At 28.6% G+C, this 23,031-nt stretch overlaps 3 protein-coding genes and 1 pseudogene across 5 annotated transcripts in view; 3 read left to right on the top strand and 1 right to left on the bottom strand.

The window, feature by feature from the left end:
- LOC132951995 (calcitonin gene-related peptide type 1 receptor-like) overlaps positions 1-14,316 on the bottom strand; it is a 76,961-nt gene extending 62,645 nt beyond the window's left edge. The window contains exons 1-3 of one of the 3 annotated variants that reach the window (XM_061024094.1): positions 14,116-14,316; positions 6,295-6,436; positions 5,604-5,748 (exon numbers count right to left, since the gene is read on the bottom strand). In XM_061024094.1, coding sequence (XP_060880077.1) covers positions 5,604-5,657 — 54 coding nt within the window. In that variant the 5' untranslated portion in view covers positions 5,658-5,748; positions 6,295-6,436; positions 14,116-14,316. Of the gene's footprint in view, positions 1-3,463; positions 3,590-5,603; positions 5,749-6,294; positions 6,437-14,115 lie in introns of those variants that run through there. The other 2 variants (XM_061024095.1, XM_061024096.1) reach the window with 2 other exon arrangements.
- Positions 14,317-15,409: 1,093 nt separating this feature from the next.
- Positions 15,410-16,130, top strand: LOC132951735 (nuclear cap-binding protein subunit 2-like). Its single transcript, XM_061023657.1, has one exon. It carries the CDS (start codon positions 15,550-15,552, stop codon positions 16,027-16,029), a length of 480 nt encoding a protein of 159 aa, XP_060879640.1. The 5' UTR covers positions 15,410-15,549; the 3' UTR covers positions 16,030-16,130.
- A 1,567-nt stretch (positions 16,131-17,697) lies between these two features.
- Positions 17,698-19,585, top strand: LOC132951736 (uncharacterized; annotated as a pseudogene).
- Positions 19,586-19,752: 167 nt separating this feature from the next.
- Positions 19,753-22,874, top strand: LOC132951733 (exosome complex component RRP4). The gene is made up of 6 exons (XM_061023655.1): positions 19,753-20,046; positions 20,380-20,617; positions 20,702-20,836; positions 20,901-21,074; positions 21,137-21,265; positions 22,684-22,874. Exons 1-6 carry the CDS (start codon positions 19,925-19,927, stop codon positions 22,762-22,764), a joined length of 879 nt encoding a protein of 292 aa, XP_060879638.1. The 5' UTR covers positions 19,753-19,924; the 3' UTR covers positions 22,765-22,874.
- Positions 22,875-23,031: the final 157 nt, after the last annotated feature.

Below are 23,031 nucleotides of genomic sequence, written 5' to 3'. Positions count from 1 at the left end.
TCAATGAAGTATATGTTTTTAATTTAACTTACATTTAAGTATATACATAAATACATTATAGAAGCCTTTATTGTCGAATGAAATAATATCATTTTATTTATCTTCTTTTTCAACATTTTTTCAAAAACTATTTTCTCTTTTTCTGTAAGTTGTATAAACTATAGACTATCTTCTGAACAATGGACTACTCGGTTCACCTTATAGCAGTGAATTCAATTCTAGTCGACGTGTACCTACTATACTACTTTATAATTTTATATTGCATTCTCTACAAGAATACTCAGCAAATCACCTTAATGTCATTAAACAAAAATCTATTTTCCACATTTTTACATTGGTTTTTTTTTTATATTAATGCTAGAAATATTTTTGAATACTTTTTGATGCTTTAACAAAAAACAATATTGTCTTTTCATCAAACTAAATAAACTATTATCAATTTATGTATTTTCTGTGAACAACATTTTTAATTCACAAACTAACTTAAGCTTGTAAACAATACACACCACACATTTTAAATATTCAGTTTAGCCAATATTAATAAGATATAAAATGTACATTTCACATACTTTTAACTTTGAAATATTTATCGTATTACAGTAGGTATAGACTATAGGGACATAAAAAATACCAAGATAAATACCCAAAAATGTATGCTGGGGCAGATTGCATATTTTGTATGTGTATCGCTTTGACAATAAAAAAATTCCATTATATCAATAGCTACGGTTGTTGATAATATTACTATTTTAACCATACGCATAATCTCGTATAACAGCTATAACAGCTAAAACAGCTCTAACAGCTATAGAGAAGTTTATCAAATTATTTATATATTTTAAAACTATAGCTAACAAATTGACCGCGTATACTATACGCACTTAGGTACACAAAGCAGAATAATTCAAACATAATTACCAATGTTTGTTAATAATTATTATTCTTTGTATTACCTATATATTCAATGTCAAAATCTCAAAAAAAATATAGAAGAGGGCACTTTAGGTACTTACACCTAATATAATATTCTTTATGTAAAATACAAATTATAAACTAATAATTACTTCATATTTTACACTTAAATGTAATATCACTAGACCCATATAACTAATTAATGTAGGTACTCTAATATTAACTAGGTAAGAAAAAATTAAATATTTTAACAGCACGGTGGAAAATCAATATAATAAATCCCATCGAGGATATGTTAAAAGTAAACTACATGTATGTACTTATTTGATACATTTTATAACGGCTAATTTGTTTTGTCCATATTATAATTATAATTATTATGTAGTAGGTAACCTACCTACTATTTGATCATGAATATAAAAAATAATATATCATAAGTTGTACAATTTTAAATTAAAAATTATTATTATTAATTAACAAAATATAGTTGTGACAAACAATAGATAACTTTTTTAAAGCTGTGAAAACAATTTACCCTCGTCACGCATCGTGTATTTGGTTGTTCTTTACAGTATAATATTAGATTTACAGTTAAAATATTCAAATTTAAGTGTCACCCTAGCCATTTTTTAAACCTAAATACTTCATTAAAAAACTTAACTCGAATGTACACCCGTGCTCGCGTGTGCTTATGTACATTGTAATTCTATTTGTACAGCAATAAAAAATATGAATAAACCAAACTATAATGTATTCCCATAAAAATAAAAATAATAATCATGATGAAATCCTATTCATTTATAAATATTAGAATACAGAATACGTTATATATTCGGAGGACAGAATACAACGCGTATAAACTCTATTGTTACTATATTACGATTTGCGGTCCTGTATGTCATAAAAACAGCTGGTATCAACGCTGTAATTATTCCCAATAAAAAAAAGGTGGGTAAGTGGATGTCACTCCGCTGTACAGTAGGTGACAAGTGGGTCAGTGTAATGGATGGTGTTAAATTTGAATTCAATGATATAATATCATTGTATAAGAAAAACGATTCTGAGCGAAAACGGTCAGTCAGCCTATGATATTACCAAGTATATTTATTATTTGATGATATTATTGTGAATAAAGTAATTTATATATAACCTATTTACGTGGAGTCTTGTTTTAAATTTTCAATCCTTAGCTATAAAATTTGAATGTTTTATAAATTTTTAACTACAAAATAATTATTAAATTTTAAATTTGATAAATTTTGTCAAAATTTGAATTTTAAACGCTTATAAAAAAAAACTGTGCCTATGTATTTTTAATATTTTTCAACTGCTATTGTAACAATATATCAAGAGCCTTGCATAAAATTTTCACGCTTTTCTACCCAACAAATAAAATTTTATTTATATTTATAGAAAAAAAAACTAAAAAAAATTAAAACTGACAATATCCGTAAACAGCTCAAAAAGAGTCAAATTATTTTCAAAATTTTATCGTGTATAGAAAATAGTAATACAAACATTCATTGAAATTTCCAAGTATCTACACTATCTACAGTCATACGTTTTTTAATTACAACAAAATAAGAAAATTGTTACACGAGAAATCGAGTGAATATCAAATGTTGTAAAAATATGAATTTCAAACGCTCATAAAAATTTAATTTGATTTCTTGTAGACATTTTTTTTTGATAAAGGTAGACAAACGTATTTTTTATGAATTTCTAACTCAAAATAATTTGCATATTTACGTATTTTGTCAATATTTGAACTTTAAATGCTTCTAAAAAAAAATTGTGACTATGGATTTTTATTTTTTTTTTATCTGCCTTTGAAACAATAACCTAAGAACCTTCTATTTAATTTTCAAGCTTTTTTAACAAACAAATAAAATTTGATTGATATTTATAGCAAAAAAAACTAAAAAAAAATGGAAACTGAAAATGTCCGTAAACAACTCAAAATATTTGGAAAATGTTATGGTGTATATAAAATGCTAATATAAACATTCAGTCAAAATTTCATGTCAAATTTCTACGGTCATTTGTTTTAGAATTGCACCAAAAACCAAAATCGATTTTCGCAAAAACAGATTTTAATTAAAAATTCCCGTTTTTCCTTAATTTTTCTTTTGTTTTTCACGTCCTTTTTGAAAATTACTGGAGAATGTTTACTTTTGACCCCCCCAAAGTACCAACTAGATTCAATTTCCTATCAGAAAAGTTACTGTTGAAAAAAATCCAAGCATTTTTACTGTCCTAAAAAGTGATGACAGACACAAAAAAAAAAATAAAAAAAACACACATCATTATAAAATCAATTCATTCATCACTTCGCTCAGAATCTAAAACAATATTTCTCGCGTGTGAGTTTCATACAACTCTACAGTTAGTCTGACACAAGATGTTTTTTTTTTTTTTGAAATGCGAAAAAATCACGCATCGACAAAATCTAAAGAGATTTCATGACACGATAACGACGGGTTAGCAGTTGTAGTTTGCTTATCAACTGCAGTGCGAAAGAAAAATATCGAGAAAAAAATAAAGCCCATACCTTGTCGATGAATATGGATATATTATGGCCCCGACGATTTGTAGTGTTTGGATCACAGCGACGACGACGACGACGACGTACGGTCGGTACGCATATACCGGACTTAAACACGCGCGTTGTGGTGGAGCGGGGATTTGTGTATGTGGTGCGTGCGCGCGTGACGACATTGAGGGCCCGCCACCCGAACGACGGACACGACAGCGCTATTGAAAAACCGCGGACGTTGAGCTTTTCCGATTGGTGGCGGCGGTGGTGATGCAAAAATAATGCGTACCTACATAATAATATATAGATACCGTGCACTGTAAATCGGAGAGCGACCAATAAATTTCACCGTGTTATCATATTGGTATATTTCTCTATTTAGTGCTTGTTTTTTTTTTTTTGTATAATAGGTTATAAGATTTGATTCAAATATAATAAAACAAAAAAAAGGTTCGTACGCCGATCGCAAGAACCGACATCCCTCAAATTAGAACCAGCCAATGGAAAAAACACCGATACTATCATTATTCGATCAATAGTAAAGCACTAAATCAGCACGTATTTTATGGTCATGTACTGGTAAATTTGTCACTTCCGGCCTAAGATGACGGATGGCCAGAAAAAAGGACTTACCACCGAAGAGGGAGATTTAAGTGAAATTAAAAATTCCTTTGATACATGCCACTCTTTGGACTTTCGTCATCAAGACAAGGTCATCATTTTCATCAATGCAATACCCGAACTTATCAGAAGTCTCAATCTTGTACTATTCAATTCGTGTCAAAGCTGGGCACTAACTTAACAAGTTAGTTTTATTCGTATTAACTTTGCAACTTAACTAGTTATTATTATTATTATTTTTTTCATTTCAAAATTCTAAGAGCTGTTCCTCAATCATGACATTATGGCTTAATGCCTGCCTATACATGCCTACATAGATTATTGGCTCATATAATTAATTATTATTAATTATTAGTATTTATAATAATGCACGCAAAGGAACCACGGCTTTTCCGCGTAGTCTGTAGAATGTTGATATCTACTAGATATAAATAGTATCTATACGGGTGGCTTAACCAATTAGTGTAGACACGATGCCGAATTTTCGTGGTAATGTTATCTAGTCATAGAATATAGTCATATAGATTATATTATGTATTATTATTTAATATTAATATTTTAAGTTGTCATATTGTTATATATTTTAGATTCTGAGCGAAGCGATAAATGTATTGAATTTATAATGATGTGTGTTTTTTTTAAATTTTTTAAATTATTTTTATTTTTGTGTCTGTCGTCACCTTTTAGGACAGTACAAATGCTTGGATTCAATAGCAGTTAAAAAATATTAAAAATACATAGGCGCAATTTTTTTTTAGAAGCATTTAAAGTTCAAATTTTGACAACATTTATCAAATTTAAAATTTATTAATTATTTTGTAACTACTTAAAATTTATAAAACGTTGAACTTTTATAGCTAAGGATTGAAAATTTAAAACAAGGCTCCACGTAAATAGGTTATATATAAATTACTTTATTCACAATAATATACTTGGTAATAGGCTGACTGACCGTTTTCGTTCAGAATCGTTTTTCTTATATAATGATATTATATCATTGAATTCAAATTTAACACCATCCATTACACTGACCCACTTGTAACCTACCGTACAGCAGAGCGACATCCACTTACCCACTTTTTATTTTTATTTTGTTTCACTATATATGTTCTAATAACTGATACGTGATATACCAATTAATTTCAAATTAATTGAAATTATTACTTACCTAATTAGAAAATTTTGATCAAATTACTAGGTGTTTAATTCAATTTTTCAGTTTTAATCAATAATTTAAGTTAGATAACTTATTATTTACATTTCAACAAAAATATTTAAAAATCTATAAAAAAAAAAACTAACTGCTAATCTAACTTAAGTTACTATTTTCACCAAACTAACTTTTAACTAACTAAGATAGAAATTTGGACAGTTTCAGAAACTAACTTAGTTAGTTTTTTTATAAAAGTAACTTAAACTAGTTGAAAAAATGACCAACGCTTGCCCAGCTTTGGTTCGTGTGTACTTATAATTTATATTTTTATGTATATGGTGTAGCTTAAGATTTATACAAAAATTATAGTGTATGGTTTACTTGTTCACTGTTCAGTTCCCGAACACATGCAGACCTCGAATGCGCTCCGGACATCTAGAATATGATTCGTAAACTTCAGCTTTCAACTTTTCTCTATTCACAGACTTTAGTTCTTGATTTTTACGTTATGACAAGGAACAACCATCTAAAAAATGTAATGTTTAAAAAGATTTAGAGAAATATTTAACATCCATGCTCATTCACCAAGCATACTCATGCCCTTCTATGATTTAATATAAAGCATTTACATATTCAAATTTTTAAACAAACTTAAAAGACCATATTTTTAAATGATTAGATTTTTTATAACATACAAGGAGTATTCTTTATTTCTGTATTATATAGATGTGATAAACACTTTTTAAAGCAAATGTGAACAAACCATTTTAAACTTGAAGTTATATTAATCTGATGATTTTATAAAACGATGATGCAACTAAATCGATTTGAAGTAGTTCCTGGAGTTATTATATTATATTACATACTAAGTGTCTAAGCAATAAGCATAATAGTCTAATGGTTTAACATGAAATATAAAATAGATGTAATACTTGATTTATAGTAGCCAGTAGGTATTTATTAGAACGAATAATAAAATTTGAATAAATTAATATTAATTACTAATTTACAAAACATTATATGGACCACTTATCTAAAAACCTATTTTCATAAACTATAATATGGTACCTACTTTGGTTTAATATTTTCTTTTAAGAAGTTTATGTGGATGCTTATATATGCTAGTAGTCTGGTTGTAGTGCTTCTCCTATCTGTTATTGTATGTGATGTTTGGTTCTTATATCTTCATATTTTCGGCATTCTGTTATGATAGACTGTAAGTTTTCAGCACCCAGTACATAAATAATTATAATTATAATATAATAATGACGATTTGTTAATAAAATTTTGAAGTTTTTAAATTACTTTAACGTAAAACAGCTATAATAACCATTTAAGTTGAAGCCTAAGATAAAATATGTACGTCGTCTATGTACCATGTACGTCCGTGTATACAATCATCAACGATGCGCCACCGCACCATAGTTGCTCTATTTACTAGTAGGTATATAAGTATATTACAATATAATATACACACAAGATATTCAAAATATGCGAGACAATATATGTATTATTCATATTATAATAAAACGTATATTATTATGTACATATAATATACCTCACATTATCCTAATACTATACGTCTATACCTAACCGATGAAAACATGTTTTATTTACACTACTACCCACGTGAAAAAAAGCTATACTGGAAAAAAAGATAAGAATTGAACGAAATACATGTGCTTATGTTTGACAGATTTACGCCAAATTCAATAAATTATACGAACAAAAAAAAATGATACATACTCGCGGGTATACATTGAAAATGCTATACAAGGATAAATAATATTAAATCTTCGAAAAATTGGTTATCTTTTTGGAGTCTGATAGTACTACAAGGTGTCGTGACATTTGGATTTTGGATTCGATCAGTTCGACGCAAACAACGTTTCAAGGCGTATAAATTTGACGCAACTACATATTTTCGTGGCATGTCACTTCCAAGTATTGGTAGATTACTTACTGAAAAATATTCGGAACTCAACTATAATGTAGTACCTTTTTATCAAAAAACTACGCAAGATAATACGATGCCAGTTACAGGCTTACAGCAATTCTCCTGGTCCTATACGCATCGTTCATTGTGAAGAACTTACGTTTATTTACAAACTCCTTATAAGTTTATTACAAAGTAAAATGGAGCCCTAACAACTCTGATAATGATTGGCCTTCGGCGTACATGCAATGAATCTTATCTAGTGTAGTACCTAAATTAATCCAGGACCCAACGAGTATATGTATACTAGCTGTAATTATTATATCCTTAATGTCTAACTAGGATGCGCCGCAAATAGCATGTCGTCGACGCAATACCAAATAAACTTGGCTCGAGGGGATTTATAAAGGAAACTTTTTTATTTTATGCCTTACAAATTTGTAAAAGAAGAAATAATCGATAAATAAACGCAATAAGAAGACCGTAAACCTAACCTTGTTTATCAGCTTTTATTGCTATATGTATACTAATGTAGTTGCATCTATATCCAAGGGTTAAAGTATAGTAAGTTGAAGTATAATAAATACGTTTCTAGTTAAAGACGGAAATAATCAAAACGTTTTCAGCATTTACTGAATATGATTAGTAAATCTTAACATTTAAACCTAGTTTTTACTAATGATCAGAGGCGTATTTCCGATTTTGGCACCCTAAGTACACACATTTTGGCGCCTCCTTTTTTCTCAGTTTCCTTTTACTCATTGTCGCAAAAAACTTTTAAGCCCCCTCTAATTTGGAATTTACTTTTTCTCTCCGTTAAAAGTGCAGTGCTTGAAACTGGTATAAACCGTTATAAAACCAAAACCGAAAACAAAATTAAAACCAAAACTGAAAAAATTGGAAACCAGTATTAATTTCAAAACCAAAACCGGAAAAAATTGGATATCGGTATTAACTTTAAAAAACAAACCAAAAAAAAATTGGATACCTACCGGTATTATAATTAAAAAACAAAACCGAAAATATAATTTTAAAAACGGTATTTTTTTTTGAAAATCTTTGTGTCTTAACATTTTGAAAAGTTTACTTTACACACCAGGCGTACGCTCGATCCGGCAATTCAAAAAAATTTATAAACTAAGAATGAAAGTAAATAGTCCAGGCTTTGAAACCGATTTTAGAAACCAATATGAACCGTTTAAAAACTGAAACCGAAAACAAAATCGGAAAAAATTGAAAACCGTTATTAAATCCAAAACCAAAACCGAAAAAAATGGGAAACCGGTACCTATACAAAATCGAAACCAAAACCGAAATTTCCTAATACTGATATTGAAAAATTTAAACCAAAATCAAAAAAAAATTAAACCAGTACACAAAATTGAAACCGAAACCGAAATTTTTTCAATCGGTTTCAAGCCCTGTAAAAGTGATAACCCGAAATGTATATTTTTCCCTTATTGCATTTAAGCTTCCACTAATTTAGAGAACACTTTAATTTTACCATTTACACTCCATTTATTCCTAGTAAAAAAGTCAATCCTTGTAATCAAATAAAACAAATTCTAATTTTAGATTTTAGCCTTTTTAATAATAATATAATAAAATACATTATACATGGAAATATGTATAGAAACGTAAAAAATATAATAAGAAAGATACAGGTTATCACTATTATCAGTTATCACTAATATCATTTCTCAACAAATCCAATAAAATAAAAAAATTAATATTTTTTTTTTGTTATAACCTCTAGCAACAGCGCCCATTTAAGGACTCAGAATTTGGAGCCCCATAAATACGTCCCCCCCTAAATACGCCACTGCTAATGATCAGGCTTTTACTGAAAATAAATAAACGTAAAATCATTGATTATAAATACTAGTATTTATAGTAATATTAAATTCGAACGAAAAAAAAAGCCAGGAAGTAGTTCTGCAATCTGCTGTATACCTAGTAACATTCAAGTGTACCTTGTCATTGAGTTTAAGACGCATGTATTAAATTAAATTAGATTTAATTAAATATTGATTACATTTAATGATATGATTTGTATTGGTACGAAAAATGATTCTGAAGAGACGTCGTATCATATTTTATAAATTATAATTTATTTATAATATTATAACTTATATATTACCATTAGTATAGGTATCTTATTTATTTATTTTGCTATAAGTATAATACGATATAGGTTTAACTAATTCCTGCACACGAATTCGCATAATATATTGTATGATATTGGCAATGCCAACTTTCCACATAGAAAGGTGCAAACAATAAGTTTCGTAAAATAAATAGCTTTGAATCAATCGAAACATTTTAAAATTTTTTTCGCGTGTAGGAAATAATAATATGCATATAAGAGCAAAAAGTTTCAAGTCCTTGCTACAATTAATATTTTTCAAATAAAACAAAATACCTAATTTAAATCGTTTGCGGGAAAATCCAAAATATTCGTTAGAATATTAAATGTCATCAACATTTGAAGTTCAAATGCCTATAGAAAATAATAATTGTACAAATTATACTACCGTCTACCACCTCAAGTAAATAAAAACGAGGGTTTTCAGTGTATCAAGTTTCTTTTTTTTATATACCTATTTAATTACATATGACACATATACAAAATAATGGGACAGTCGAGTCGACCTTTATAATAATAAACCTGATAATGGGACCTGATCAGGCGATTAGCACGGGCCTTGGTCCTAGTAGCCTAACCCTAGTTACAATGTTGGCTACAGTGATGGAACGGGACCACTCCTGCTCATGTAAATGGTGATGGTGGAGTGCGTTGGTCCGGGGACGTCTATAGAGGTCTGCATTGGCTGCAAATTTTCAGCACAGATAGGTACGTTTTTTTTTAATCAATCAGGGGAGTAAAAATTAAAAATTCCCTGTAGTTTTTGAAAGTATCGGGACAAACAAAAAAAAAATTAAGAAAATGGGAATTTTTACTCAAAACCAATTTTTGAAAAATTCGATTATACTTTTTTGGTGTAACTCACAAATAATAACCGTATACACACTTGAAATTTTCGCCAAATATTTATATTATCATTTCCCATACATAGTAAAATTTTCAAAATTTTAATCAATTTAGCAACTCTTTTTGAGCTATTGATACCCACGAGATATTAAAAAAAAATTTTAATTATTAAAATTTGATTTTTATACATGCAAGCTAGGATGACACCACGTCTCAACTCAGAATCGTTTGCGGTATTCAATGCTATTAATATTATTGAATTAAAATATAACTCATCCTTTACAATAACATGCTCGGCACCTAATGCATGGCTACTGACACTGTACAGCAGAGCAGTGCCCACTTATCCACCTTCTTTATTTTAATATAATATATACCTAATATCATTTAATAATTAGTTGTTATGCTGTAAATCATAAATTACCTCAAATAGTAGTTACCCATGCAAATATAATATATTTTGACATTGGTTATAATTTAAAATTTTCCCCGAAGACAAGTATAATTTTTTTAATATCTAAAACAAGAAATATTAGATATAATAATTAGATTAGAATATAGAATATAGTATTTTAAATCCTTTATTCAAAATACTATTTTTATGAATAAAATATAGTATTCGAATATGTCATATTCGAGTATTTATTCCAAATTATTTTCAAAAGTATTTTACCCAAGTCTGCTTAGAAAATAGAAATAATAGAACCTGACTACCTGAGTGCTGACACCGTTTCTGGTTGGAATTGTTTTTCTTATGCATAGTGATAGTTATTATACTAGTTACTAATATTGTTGAATTCAAGTTTAACACAAATAATTTCCATTACACTGACATCTGAACAGTTTGAATTCCGATTGACGAGGACACGATATTATATTAGGCATAAGGCATATAATATAATGCTCAATGATCGAACCCTAGGCCTATACCTAATACTAGAGAGCCTAGAAAAAAAAAGAAAAAAAAGAAGTTTTCATTAACTAAAGCACAAATCTAACATTTAGAGTACAAACAATTAGGATCTATATTTGAAGTTAAAATAATAATTCTAAAAACACAATATATAATGTTGATTTAGATCTTGGTATAATATGTTCTTGTCCGCAAGGAGATACAGGGAAACTGTGTAAACACCAAATGTTCGTAGCAACAGATCTTAAGATTGATCTTTCACTTTGTTTGCCAACCACTGAAAATGTAAGAAAAAAATTACATACAAGTGTTACAGGTAGTACAGAAATTGATCCTGGGTGGTACGGAGTACATAAAAAAATAAACATTAGTAATATTATTGAAAAAAGTACAAAAACCACAAATGAACAAGTATTATCAAATAAATTAGAAAAAACAACAGATAATTACTTAATTAAAGAAGGTAGTGATAAATGGTTGAAGTTTCGGGTGAAGTAGATCAATTAAATAGTAATATAAACACAGAAGATGAATGTCCAAATATAAAAAATAATGGACTTGAAGTATTTGAGACAGTCGTTAAAAAAGTAAGGGAAGCAATAGTCAGACTTTTTATCAGGGATTATTCTTTCAAGAAAAATATAAAAACATACGCAGCAATGATGACCTTTGGAAAGTATTCATGTATTGATCCCAATTCTAAGCGAATTAAGCTGGTTGGAAATAAACGGATTGGAACTCAACCAACCGCCAGGCCTAGAAGAAAAACAGAAATAGGTGGTAGAAAAAATTTAACAGCTGGGAGAGTACCCAAATGTGCACCTGAATATAGTTATGGACAAGAACCAATATCTAGCTGTTTACCTAAAAAACAAAAATCGTTTAATCCTGATGTGATTACAACAAAACAATATCAAAATCCTCATAGTTTAGCACATTGCACATTATAAAATACAACTTTAGGAACAACTCACTGTAAAAAGTTTTTTTTTTTCCTTTATTGTTAAATACACAATGTATTATTACCACATGGGCACAACAAGAGTATTAGCTGAAATACAAAAATATAATACATGAATAAGCTTCATAAAAACAGCCACCCAGTAATGACACTTAAAAACTGTTAGAAGTAAAATATAAAAATTAATTTACCTCAAGGATACTTTTATAACAATTAATAAACTTATATTTAAAAAAACTGTTGACTTTAATTCAATTTATAGGTAATAAAATATTTTAATAATTTAATACCAAATTTTCCACTTAATTAATAAAGAATATTATATAGTTTTAATGTACTTACCTAAATAATATTTTTATTTTTTTATTTTTATTAAAGAAAAAGAATGTTAAATTTCATATTCATTTTGCTGCAACTATCTGGAGTTACATTATAGAATATAGGGTGATTTTGGGGAGAACTTGTTGGAGCATTAGAGTTCCTAGCAATGTCATATTTTATGAACAACAACATAATGAAACCATCTGATGTAGGTATGGCTTGTGTGGGTGATACCTAAGGAACAATTATTATTACTATACACAATTTAAAATATCTGAAATAGGTACTTATATTGTGGTGCCTATAGAATAATCAATAAATACATTTTAGATATAATATTATAATTTAGTATTTACCCTTAAAGTCATTTTGTTGAAAATCCTATATAGGACAGGAGGTGTGTTATATAGAATCGATGTATGAGTAAAGAAAATAAACACATTTACCTTTTTTATTTCCACGATATAGATATTTAAAACATACTAAAACACAAAACAGGGTAACAGGCAATAAGTTGTTAAAATTCAGACATAAATATTACCACAGACTACCTATATAAACAAAATATTTTTATAGTGATACCTTTAACAGGACCTAATGAAGCAAAAACAGTGATTGGCTGAGTACAATTTGCAGTGAAACTATTGAATTAAAAAACCAAGCCATGATTAGCTTTTAAATATGAAGAGTTACATTAACCTAATCACCTCCAAAATCTTCTAAACCAACATAATATGTTAATATATGTTAATGTCTGTGAGTTTACACGCAACCTTTCACCAAGGAATATTTCATCATATTAAACTAATATTCCATAAATTTGTTCTGATCTGAGCAATCAACTTTTTTTTCATTAATTAGAAAATTGTATCATCAAACCCACACTGTTTCTTAACTAATGATAAATATTTTCTTATTGTACGTGGGCAAGGTAATGGCAAAATTTCCTGTATTCTCAGAAATTAGTAAGTTGAAGATGACTTTTTAAATAACAAGTTTATAATTACATTTTACATTATTGGTTAAATTTTATTATTACATACTGAATATAAAGTACTTAATTAAGTTTAAATTTACAAAAAACAATAGTTAAGGTTTAAATTAAATACCTACCTAGTATTTAAATGTTTTAAATGTTTCTTTTCACTTAAAATTGATTTTAGTACACCTTATCTCGTTAGAGTGAGAGTTGATTCAATGTAAGATATTTTTTTTAGTTTGGAACCTTTGTTTATACATTCTAAAGCATAGAAATAGTATATCACACATTTGACAATTTTTTTTAAGTCAACAGCAACTTAACATTTTAAATGACACCATGAAGATTTATTTTCTACCAGGATTACAGTTCACACAAATTCCTAAATATATGTCAGAGTAGGTATAAAAAAAATAACTAAGCTTGGACCTCCTAAGCAAATGGTTTTAACTTCAAACAATTTTATAGCTGAACTAATTTGATTTGGGTCAAGAGGATACTGTAATTATTAAGTATATTTTGTAATATTCCATTTTAAATATTTGGTTTATAAAATTAAATTTCATTTAAACTGCAATATATGGCACATCCTTCAGGCAAAAACGTATAGGATTTTAAAAAATATGCAATATTTTAAATAATATTAAAATTATAAATACACACATTTAAAAAATTATATTTAATTATAGTTAAACGTAGTAAACCGTATAAATGGTACATTCCTTTAACAGATTGTATGCAAATTATTATTATTTATTTTTCATATAAGTTAATTAATTTAAGTATCTTACTTCAATAATATCAACCACGGTCTAATATACAGGTCGGGCAACTCGCCTAAGCACAATGTTAAAACTTTGATTTCTTAAGAGGATGTCAGCGCACTATTGGTTTTCTCTCTCTGGCCCACGCGCAACATAGACAAAACGCATTAGCGCAGAATCGTTTTTTCCATGTGTTTAGGTAATCTTAGAGTAAAATCACCCATTACAAAAAAGATAGAGAATAATATTTTTGAGGGAATGTCATATCGATTTCTCTAAATATTGTTTCAAAACAATTAAAACATCATTTAAATTTACAAAATTTTTTTGTTTATTTTGAAACTCAAATACAAAGTCAAATAACAATACAATCTAAAATCGATATGACATTCCCTCAAAAATATTATTCTCTATCTTTTTTTGTAATGGGTGATTTTACTGTAAGATTACTTTAAAACATAGAAAAAACGATTCTGCGCAAATGCGTTTTGTCTATGCTGTGCGTGGGTCAAAGAGAGAAAACAAATAGTGCGCTGACATCCTCTTAAAGTCTTAATGGTTATGTAAAATTGTCGAGAACACAGTGCGCGCCCTCTATCATTGAAATTCATCTATATTGTTTTATACACATAAGTACAGAGTGCAGCACTTAATAACGTGATTGTTATATTAATATTGTGTAGTTTAGGCGCCCGCCCCGGTGCCAATGTAATTTTGTGCAGAAAAATATGCTCAAAAATTATGATCCTGTTCTGTAGAAATAGTAGAATCAACCAAATTTGAAAATTTTTTTTAAACTAATAGAGGGTAATATCAGAATATTCTACACCCTGTACCCAATAAGAGCGCATCCAAATGAATCGCGGAGCGACGTTCGGACACCCCTGGCCGGGTCTATTGGCTCTGTCATTGGTCGCCGATCGTCGGTCGTTGGTCGGGTTCGCCGCCGACGATGCCGCCGTGAATACAGGGAACTGAAGTAATAATGCGTTTCACGCGTATTAAACAGTAAAATAACACATATTTTTCATTTTTTTTTCTTAATATGGGTATTGTACAATATATTATAAACGTTTTTATCGATCCTACCACCATTTTTTCCCTTTTTTTTTGTATCTACGTAACCGCGTAATACCGTTGAAATAGTGTGATAATATACAACACTCTATATACTGTATACACAGTTGACCCTGCCGCCGCCGGAAAACGCTGCGGTAACGCTCTCTGTCATGCGCGAGTTTCGACCGGTTTTTGTGCGTCGCCCGGTGCGCTCTTATTTGGTACAGAGTATATGGTATAACCTTTAATATCTATGGTGTTATCAGCAATATAATAATATTGATAACATTAAACAATATGATATTAGATGATTTTGTCGTTTTGTAAATAGTAAATACAAATTTTTTTAATTATAAATCTTTCATATTTATGGAAAAATAGCCATTGCGAAAAACAAACGCCATGACTGACGTAAGCTCGTACAGAGACCAACACTTTAAAGGCTCTCGAGGTGAGCTGGACAAGATGTTGCGTTTGTCAACGACCATGTACATTGGAAACTTGGCGTTTTATACAACGGAGGGACAGATATACGAACTGTTCTCAAAGTGTGGCGATATTAAGCGAATCGTCATGGGCCTGGATAAATTCAAGAAAACACCCTGTGGCTTTTGCTTCATTGAGTACTATACAAGGGAAGATGCAGAGAATTGTATGCGTTTTGTCAACGGAACCCGACTGGACGACCGCATCATAAGAACAGACTGGGATGCCGGATTTATCGAAGGCAGACAATACGGCCGTGGAAAAACAGGCGGCCAAGTGCGGGACGAGTATAGGACTGATTATGACATTGGCCGAGGTGGTTACGGCAAAAACGCTCAACCCAAAGCAGACATGATAATATTCGGCAGAAACAAAGATTCCCTTCCAATGGAATAATGCACAATTTTAACAAAATCTGCACCGAATTATTTTTTTTTCCAATCATGTGTAAATTTCCTACCTACCACTTGATTTTGTAAATAAATAAATATTTTATATGTTGTAGAAGTGTATTCATTCAATTCAAACTCAAATTATCATATTATGATCATGTTTTATAAGTTTATAACATTGGGATGTGACATTTTTAAATTGTTACGCACAAACGAATGATCATGCATTGCTGTGAATATATTAGCATGAAAGAAGAACCTTTGTATTTGACCAACATTTGGAAACTGATGTTCAAAGTAAATATACTGAACCCTAATCATATTATTGGGCACTCTTTATTTTTTTTTTAACAATTTGTAGCAATTATTTTATAATTTATAATAATGAACAATCAACTTGTTCAAAGCTGTAGCCATAAATTCAATATTTAATAAATACAACTGTTAGTGAATTAATGTATAAGTTACTACTTAGGCACCCCGCCACCATTGGGTGACTTCCCCCTCCCGCTAATCAACCCACTCCCATTTACTTACTACATGTAAATACAGATTGTAAATAAAATTTTGTTCAATAATAAAAAAAAAAAAGTTGCTACTTACCAACTAAGTTTAAAATTGTTTTTGACCTGAAATAAAGTGTCGGTTGTAAAAAATAAAAAACTACTAATATTAATTATTAATACATTTTCATTTTAAACTTTTGGTCCAGTCAATAAAAATGTAAGTCGAGTAAAAGAAACAATCACAAATTTAAAGTTATGACTTATAAGTGAACCAAGCTAAATTGGATAAAACTGTATTAAAATAATTAAATGTATTATAAATATTTATAATAATACGTTTATCATACATACAAATGTACTTCTTAGTATTTTTCTTATAAAATCACTAGATTAAATCTTTAGTATTTATATCAATGGTATTGTTGTTTCAAATATATGTAGAGACCAGTTATAACTTTATAAGGAAGGATAAAAGCCTTTTATTTCATCACTCATAACAGTCAAAAGCACGAGCTCTCAATATTATTCAAAAACGTTTCATATTTAAAAACATTTGCATATGCATAACCAAAATGACAAAATAGATTTTAAAATCTAATGATGCAAATAATTTATTAAAATAATTACATAATGTGACCATTATTAATGATGTGGCATCTTGTACTTCCATCCTGCTGTTGCTAGTTAAAATAGTAAACCAATATAAAAGGGGTATTTAGAGATGTATTTGTATCTGAGCACCTTCAGAAAAGACAATATTAAATTATTTGTGGAGTGTACAGTAAATTTTAATCAGAAATAAAATATAATTATTTAACAAATCAACTATTCTATATTTCTACTTATTTAATACATTAAAGATCAAACTTCTACTAAGTGATCACCACTTCTGTACTTACATTAAGACATTTTCTTTATAAAGTTATATTATTTTTTATATGGCTACTATATTATCAACACATAATTTGTTTACATTGTTTCAGTATGCTGAATAGTAATCTAGATGCATAGAAATACATTTTATGGTGGCAAATTTTCAAGATCGATTTAGAATTTCTTGGCAGGGCAGAGCAAGATGTATTTCTTTAGATTCTGCGGTGCCATTACTCCTCTTTATTTTGCTCCACAATAGTTTTGGCCTACCATATTAATGTTTCCGTTGGTTACATTGTTTCTCAATTCCACTCTTCATACTCTGTCTGCTAGTACGGTACAAAATTCTTTTATATTTGAGCATTGACATCGGCATCATTAGTGTTTATTGTATTCCAGTTTCTGGTTGTGCCCCTGCCCATGTTAGATATAAACACCAATTGTTGACGTGCTCAATGCTTGGTGTATCAATCGAAACACCCTCACGCCTAATGAATAATAATAAAGTAAGAAACAAGTAAGGTAATAATAATAGTGTTTATTGTAAGCCTCTGGTGATTATAAGAATAATTTACACATGGTGATGGCAATAACAAGAGAACAATATATAATGTGCCTGTTGGCTAATAATAAAAGTAAACTATAATAATAACAATGCAAAAAAAACAATTTAGCAGTATGCCTGGTCGGCTGACATAAAACAATGATCTGTGCCTGTTGACAACTTACACAATAACAATATGAGCCTGTTGGCAAATTTATACTAATGACTAGAGCCCGTCGGCTCCAATACTAGTTTATACATTAATGGTTAACTAATACTCACAAAACCCGACAAAAACCATAACAATTAACAAATGATGTCGCCGAGACGGGAACGCTGATGCATTGGACACCACCACCTCAATGAACACAACCACACGTTGACTCACAAACACAATCGCTGGTACTTTGACCACCCTAGAATAGGGAAAATACTATTAACAGTTATATCGATGTGTATACGTTATTACCAGACAATGTAAGTACATGCATTGTGATACACAAAATGTACCTAAAAACATGGTTTTTGGCTGGCGGCCATGATAAAATAAAATTTATTTTTTCATGCTGGCGGCAACACAGGAATGATGAAAAACAAAACAAACACAAAGACAAAATGCCTGAACGGCAGTTGAAAAACGAATGATCTGGTGCTCGTGAGACAAGTTTTACTAACGAACAAATCACACACATGAGAACATTATAATTACAGTAACTATTATAGCCACTGTGGCTTGTTTCTATTTTACCAAGAAACACGCAATCAAATCTCATCTGAAATATGATCTGGAAATAACAAATGTCAATGAAACAGACGAAAATAAAGTTTTGATAAATGAAACTGTAAATATTCAATTCAATATTTTTAAAAGAGGTGTACCGTCCAGAACATATCACTGTTTTGTGCGTAAGAGTAAGACCTGTGTGATCCAACAACACATACATTCTTATTGGTATGATACTGAGGTCTATCGATGTATAAAAATCATAAATAAATACAATTATAATGGTGTTTTATTTATTCATACAGGGTAGACCGACGGTAGACTGTTGCGTTGGACAGCATAATAGAAAACCGTATATAGCTGGTCTGGTACTCGGTTCAGTTAGGTTTATATTCTGATCAAATCTCATCCTGGCTACGCTTTGTCAACCTTTCAATGTTTTTACAACAATCATCTTACTTGATGACTGCAGTGATGTATATAATTACAATGCATGGCTTATTGTATTTAGGCATAATATTATGTAAGATGATGTTAAATATATTATTATATATTATCATAATACTTATTGATTTGTTAAAATGTATACATATTTACATTTTTATATCAAATATCGAAAATATACCTCTTGGACACAAATTAAAAACACTTATGACATTTTTAAATAATTTATTTTTTATAATAATATAAATAATCTAAAATAGTTTACGTTTAACCGTGTAATTTCTTGTATTACATTTGCAATTATGTAAAAACTTCTCGTGATTTTACTAGTTTTATACTTTAATTCAATAGTTTACTCTTATACGCAGTAATATTTGGGACCTATGAATTTAGAATTATGATTATTTACAATAAATAATAATTATATTATTAATTATTATTGTAAAAATTATTTAAACTTATGCGGGAAATGTTGTTATATTATATCTTTATTACTTATCAGTATTAATATTACGTCCAATCAGGAGTCAGCCGGGCTGGACGTGAAAATATTACAATATTGGCGATAGAAATTGATAAGCTAACGGGCACGCTGCGATTGTTGTGATCATACCACGGACTAAGATAGTATTTTTCCATGTGGCCCTTTACTCACCAACCTCCGCCGGCCTAAACAATGTTTTTAATGTTTAGTAAACATTAAAAATATTAATTTGCTTTTTTTTGTATTATTAGTTTCACGCCAGACGTGAAAATAGCCAGTATCCACTGCGCTTATTTTAGGTCGGATGTGAAAATAGACGCAGTCATGAATATTTCCATAAGCTTAGCGTCAAAAAAGACCCGGCATGCCGTTCTAAAACCTTCATCCAATCCGCCGATTATTTTTACTCCTGGTGAAAAAATTAGAGATCAAACAGGATTCATGAGGTAAACATTTGTATACCAATACGCTCAAATTATTTTTCTGGTTAATTATTTATATTAAAATAAATATGGAACATGCTCCGAATATAGTATTATGGTTTTATTGAGTTATGATACAGTTAATACTACCTATCTATATTGCAATATTAAATAAAAATAATAGAATTCCACGTTTTGGTTTTACCTATATGTAGGTAATAAAATAATGGGTATATAGTAAGTTATTAAACTTATAAAGGAAATTAATAGTTGCCTCTAAATAATTTGTTTATGCTACCTCTGATCTATTAACTTACCTATAGCTATTATACATTTTATAAAATATTACCAATATAGAGGTCATGGAACTTATGTATCGGCTGGGTCATTGAAGGCAACTGTAGCAGGTGTAGAACAAAATATTAATAAACTAGTCACAGTTAGTCCATTACGGTGTCGATATAATGGAGAGATTGGTGATGTAGTGATTGCTCGTGTAACAGAACTGGTGCATAAGCGTTGGAAAGTAGATATAAATGCTAGACTGGATGCTGTGCTACTGCTAACTTCTATTCAACTACCAGGAGGAGAATTAGTAAGTTTAGGTTGTAGTTTTAAGACAATACTACAAAGTAATATTACTATTTTTATAGATTTGTGTTTATACTATGTTTTATAGAGAAGAAGAGGTATGGAAGATGAACAATCAATGAGAAGTTACTTGAGCGAAGGCGACTTAATTAGCGCTGAAGTTCATTCTGTATTTGCTGATGGTTCTTTATCATTACACATGCGGAGTTTAAAGTATGGCAAGGTAAAAATTGTATAATTCCTTATTTTACTGATACAGATGTTTAATTAAAATTTTGTTTTTACAGTTAGGACAAGGAGTATTAGTAAAAGTACAATCTAATCTAATAAAACGTAGTAAAAATCATTTTCATAACTTGTCAGCTGGAGTTAGTGTTATACTTGGTAACAATGGTTACATTTGGATTGAACCAACAAACGACAATAAAGATCCTGTTGGATTTGAAGTTGATCTTCAACAAGTATATTATTAATTTAATTTAATATATCATTCAGAATAAAAATTACTATTTTATTTGTATAGGTAGTTGATATTGGTGATAGACAAACAATATCAAGAGTACGTAATGTAGTATTAGCATTATCTTATTATAAAATGCTTATATATGATACAAGTATACAGTATGCATTAGAAGAATCAAACAAGTATACTGTAAGTATTAAAAGTAAAATATGAATAGAAAAGTTTTATTGTAAATATCTAGTATATCTAATACTAAGTTTTAATTAATAATATTTTCTTAATCCGGACACATTTTCTTTCCAAAATTGAATTAATGAAAAATATATTGCATAAAATATGTATTTTATTAAAAAATAAAGTATAATGATTTAAAATATTAAATTAATTATTAATTTAAGTCTTACAACACTATTACACTTCATTATATAATTAATAAACTATGTCTGTCTTAAACATATTACTACAATAGAATTTAATTGTTTATTTTTAAGTTTATTACTGTAAGACATGTTTAATAGAATTTAAACATATAAATAATTAAATAATTTAAATAACCATAATAGAAGCTTAGAATCTATAATACACTTGGAAGAAAATATGCATAAGTAAAACATAAATTACTTAAAATATCGTAAAATCAATATTTACAGAATAACCGAATGTAGATTATTGTTTTCAATGTATAGCACAATACCTAAGACTGAAAATGTAAATTATTTAAAAAAAAAAATCTAAATAACACATTTAGTTTTGATTTTAAATATTTTATTCATTAGACTTACCTATTTTATTGTGTTTTATTTTTAATAAATTATTTTATCAATAATAACCATACAAAATTAAATCAAAGAAACATTTATTCATATGATTATAATAATTTTAATATAATTTTTATAATTTATTAAAGATTCTCAATATCACAATTTTTACTTATCTAATTTCTGATCTTAAAATATAAGCGTAAACCTAAAATCCGATTCCAATTACTAAATCAAATTAACATTACATCATAATTCTATTATTTTGTCATTAATATTATTTGCTTGTATCAATTGAAATTTAACAGCTATTATAATCAATTACCATTTTGTAATGGGAAAATTATAATAATTGTATTTTACACTGTATTTCATATGTTTTTTTTCCCTTTAATTATAGTTATTGTATGAAATTAATTTTTAGAATTATAAGGATAAGAATAACAATTTAGGATAAAATTTACCAAACATGGATAATATGAAAAATGAACAATAAGATTAGGAAAAAAATATGATAAGAGCAATTTTAGAATTTTACACTAACCGTTACATTTTGATTTGCATTACTTAGATATTTCAATTTTCACTATAACAATGACTTAAGTCTTAAATTTCTGATTTAAGTACACATTAAACATCAAAAACAATGTAATTACAAGTAAATCTTATGAAATATCGACTTGCACTACTTCCATTCCAATTAAACAAGAATATTATATAATTATGTTTATACATTTATCTTAGTAAAATATGTATTAAACATTATTCAATTTTATTTGACATAGTATTTCTAAAAAATCTGAATTATATCTACAGTAGTAATGAATGTATGCTCCCTTTGTCTTTTAGGTATCAGATTTATTAACCGCAGAAGCTTGTTATGATATCGCAAATCTTACACGCCATCGTTTACAAGCTATGGGTGAATAATAAAGGAAAAAGCATGAAGAATATAATGATATACCAGAATTTTGAAGTATTTATTTTTATACTTAAACTTTTTATATGACTATATTAAATAAAAGTTTTATTCTGTGATATGTTTTCTAAAAAAAATTAATTGTGAATTAAGTTCAATAAAAATTAAAAAAGTTAAAAGGTTGACAATATTGAGTATAATAGCTATACATATTAAATTCCTCGATATACTGTCCCTTTTTTAGTGAATTTATGTTTAAATTGTGTTCGTTTTGGATT

This window comes from Metopolophium dirhodum, chromosome 9, assembly GCF_019925205.1.
Source record: "Metopolophium dirhodum isolate CAU chromosome 9, ASM1992520v1, whole genome shotgun sequence".
NCBI lineage: Eukaryota > Metazoa > Arthropoda > Insecta > Hemiptera > Aphididae > Metopolophium > Metopolophium dirhodum.
The sequence above is the reverse complement of the archived record's forward strand: the minus strand, read 5'-3'. Positions and strand labels throughout refer to the sequence as shown.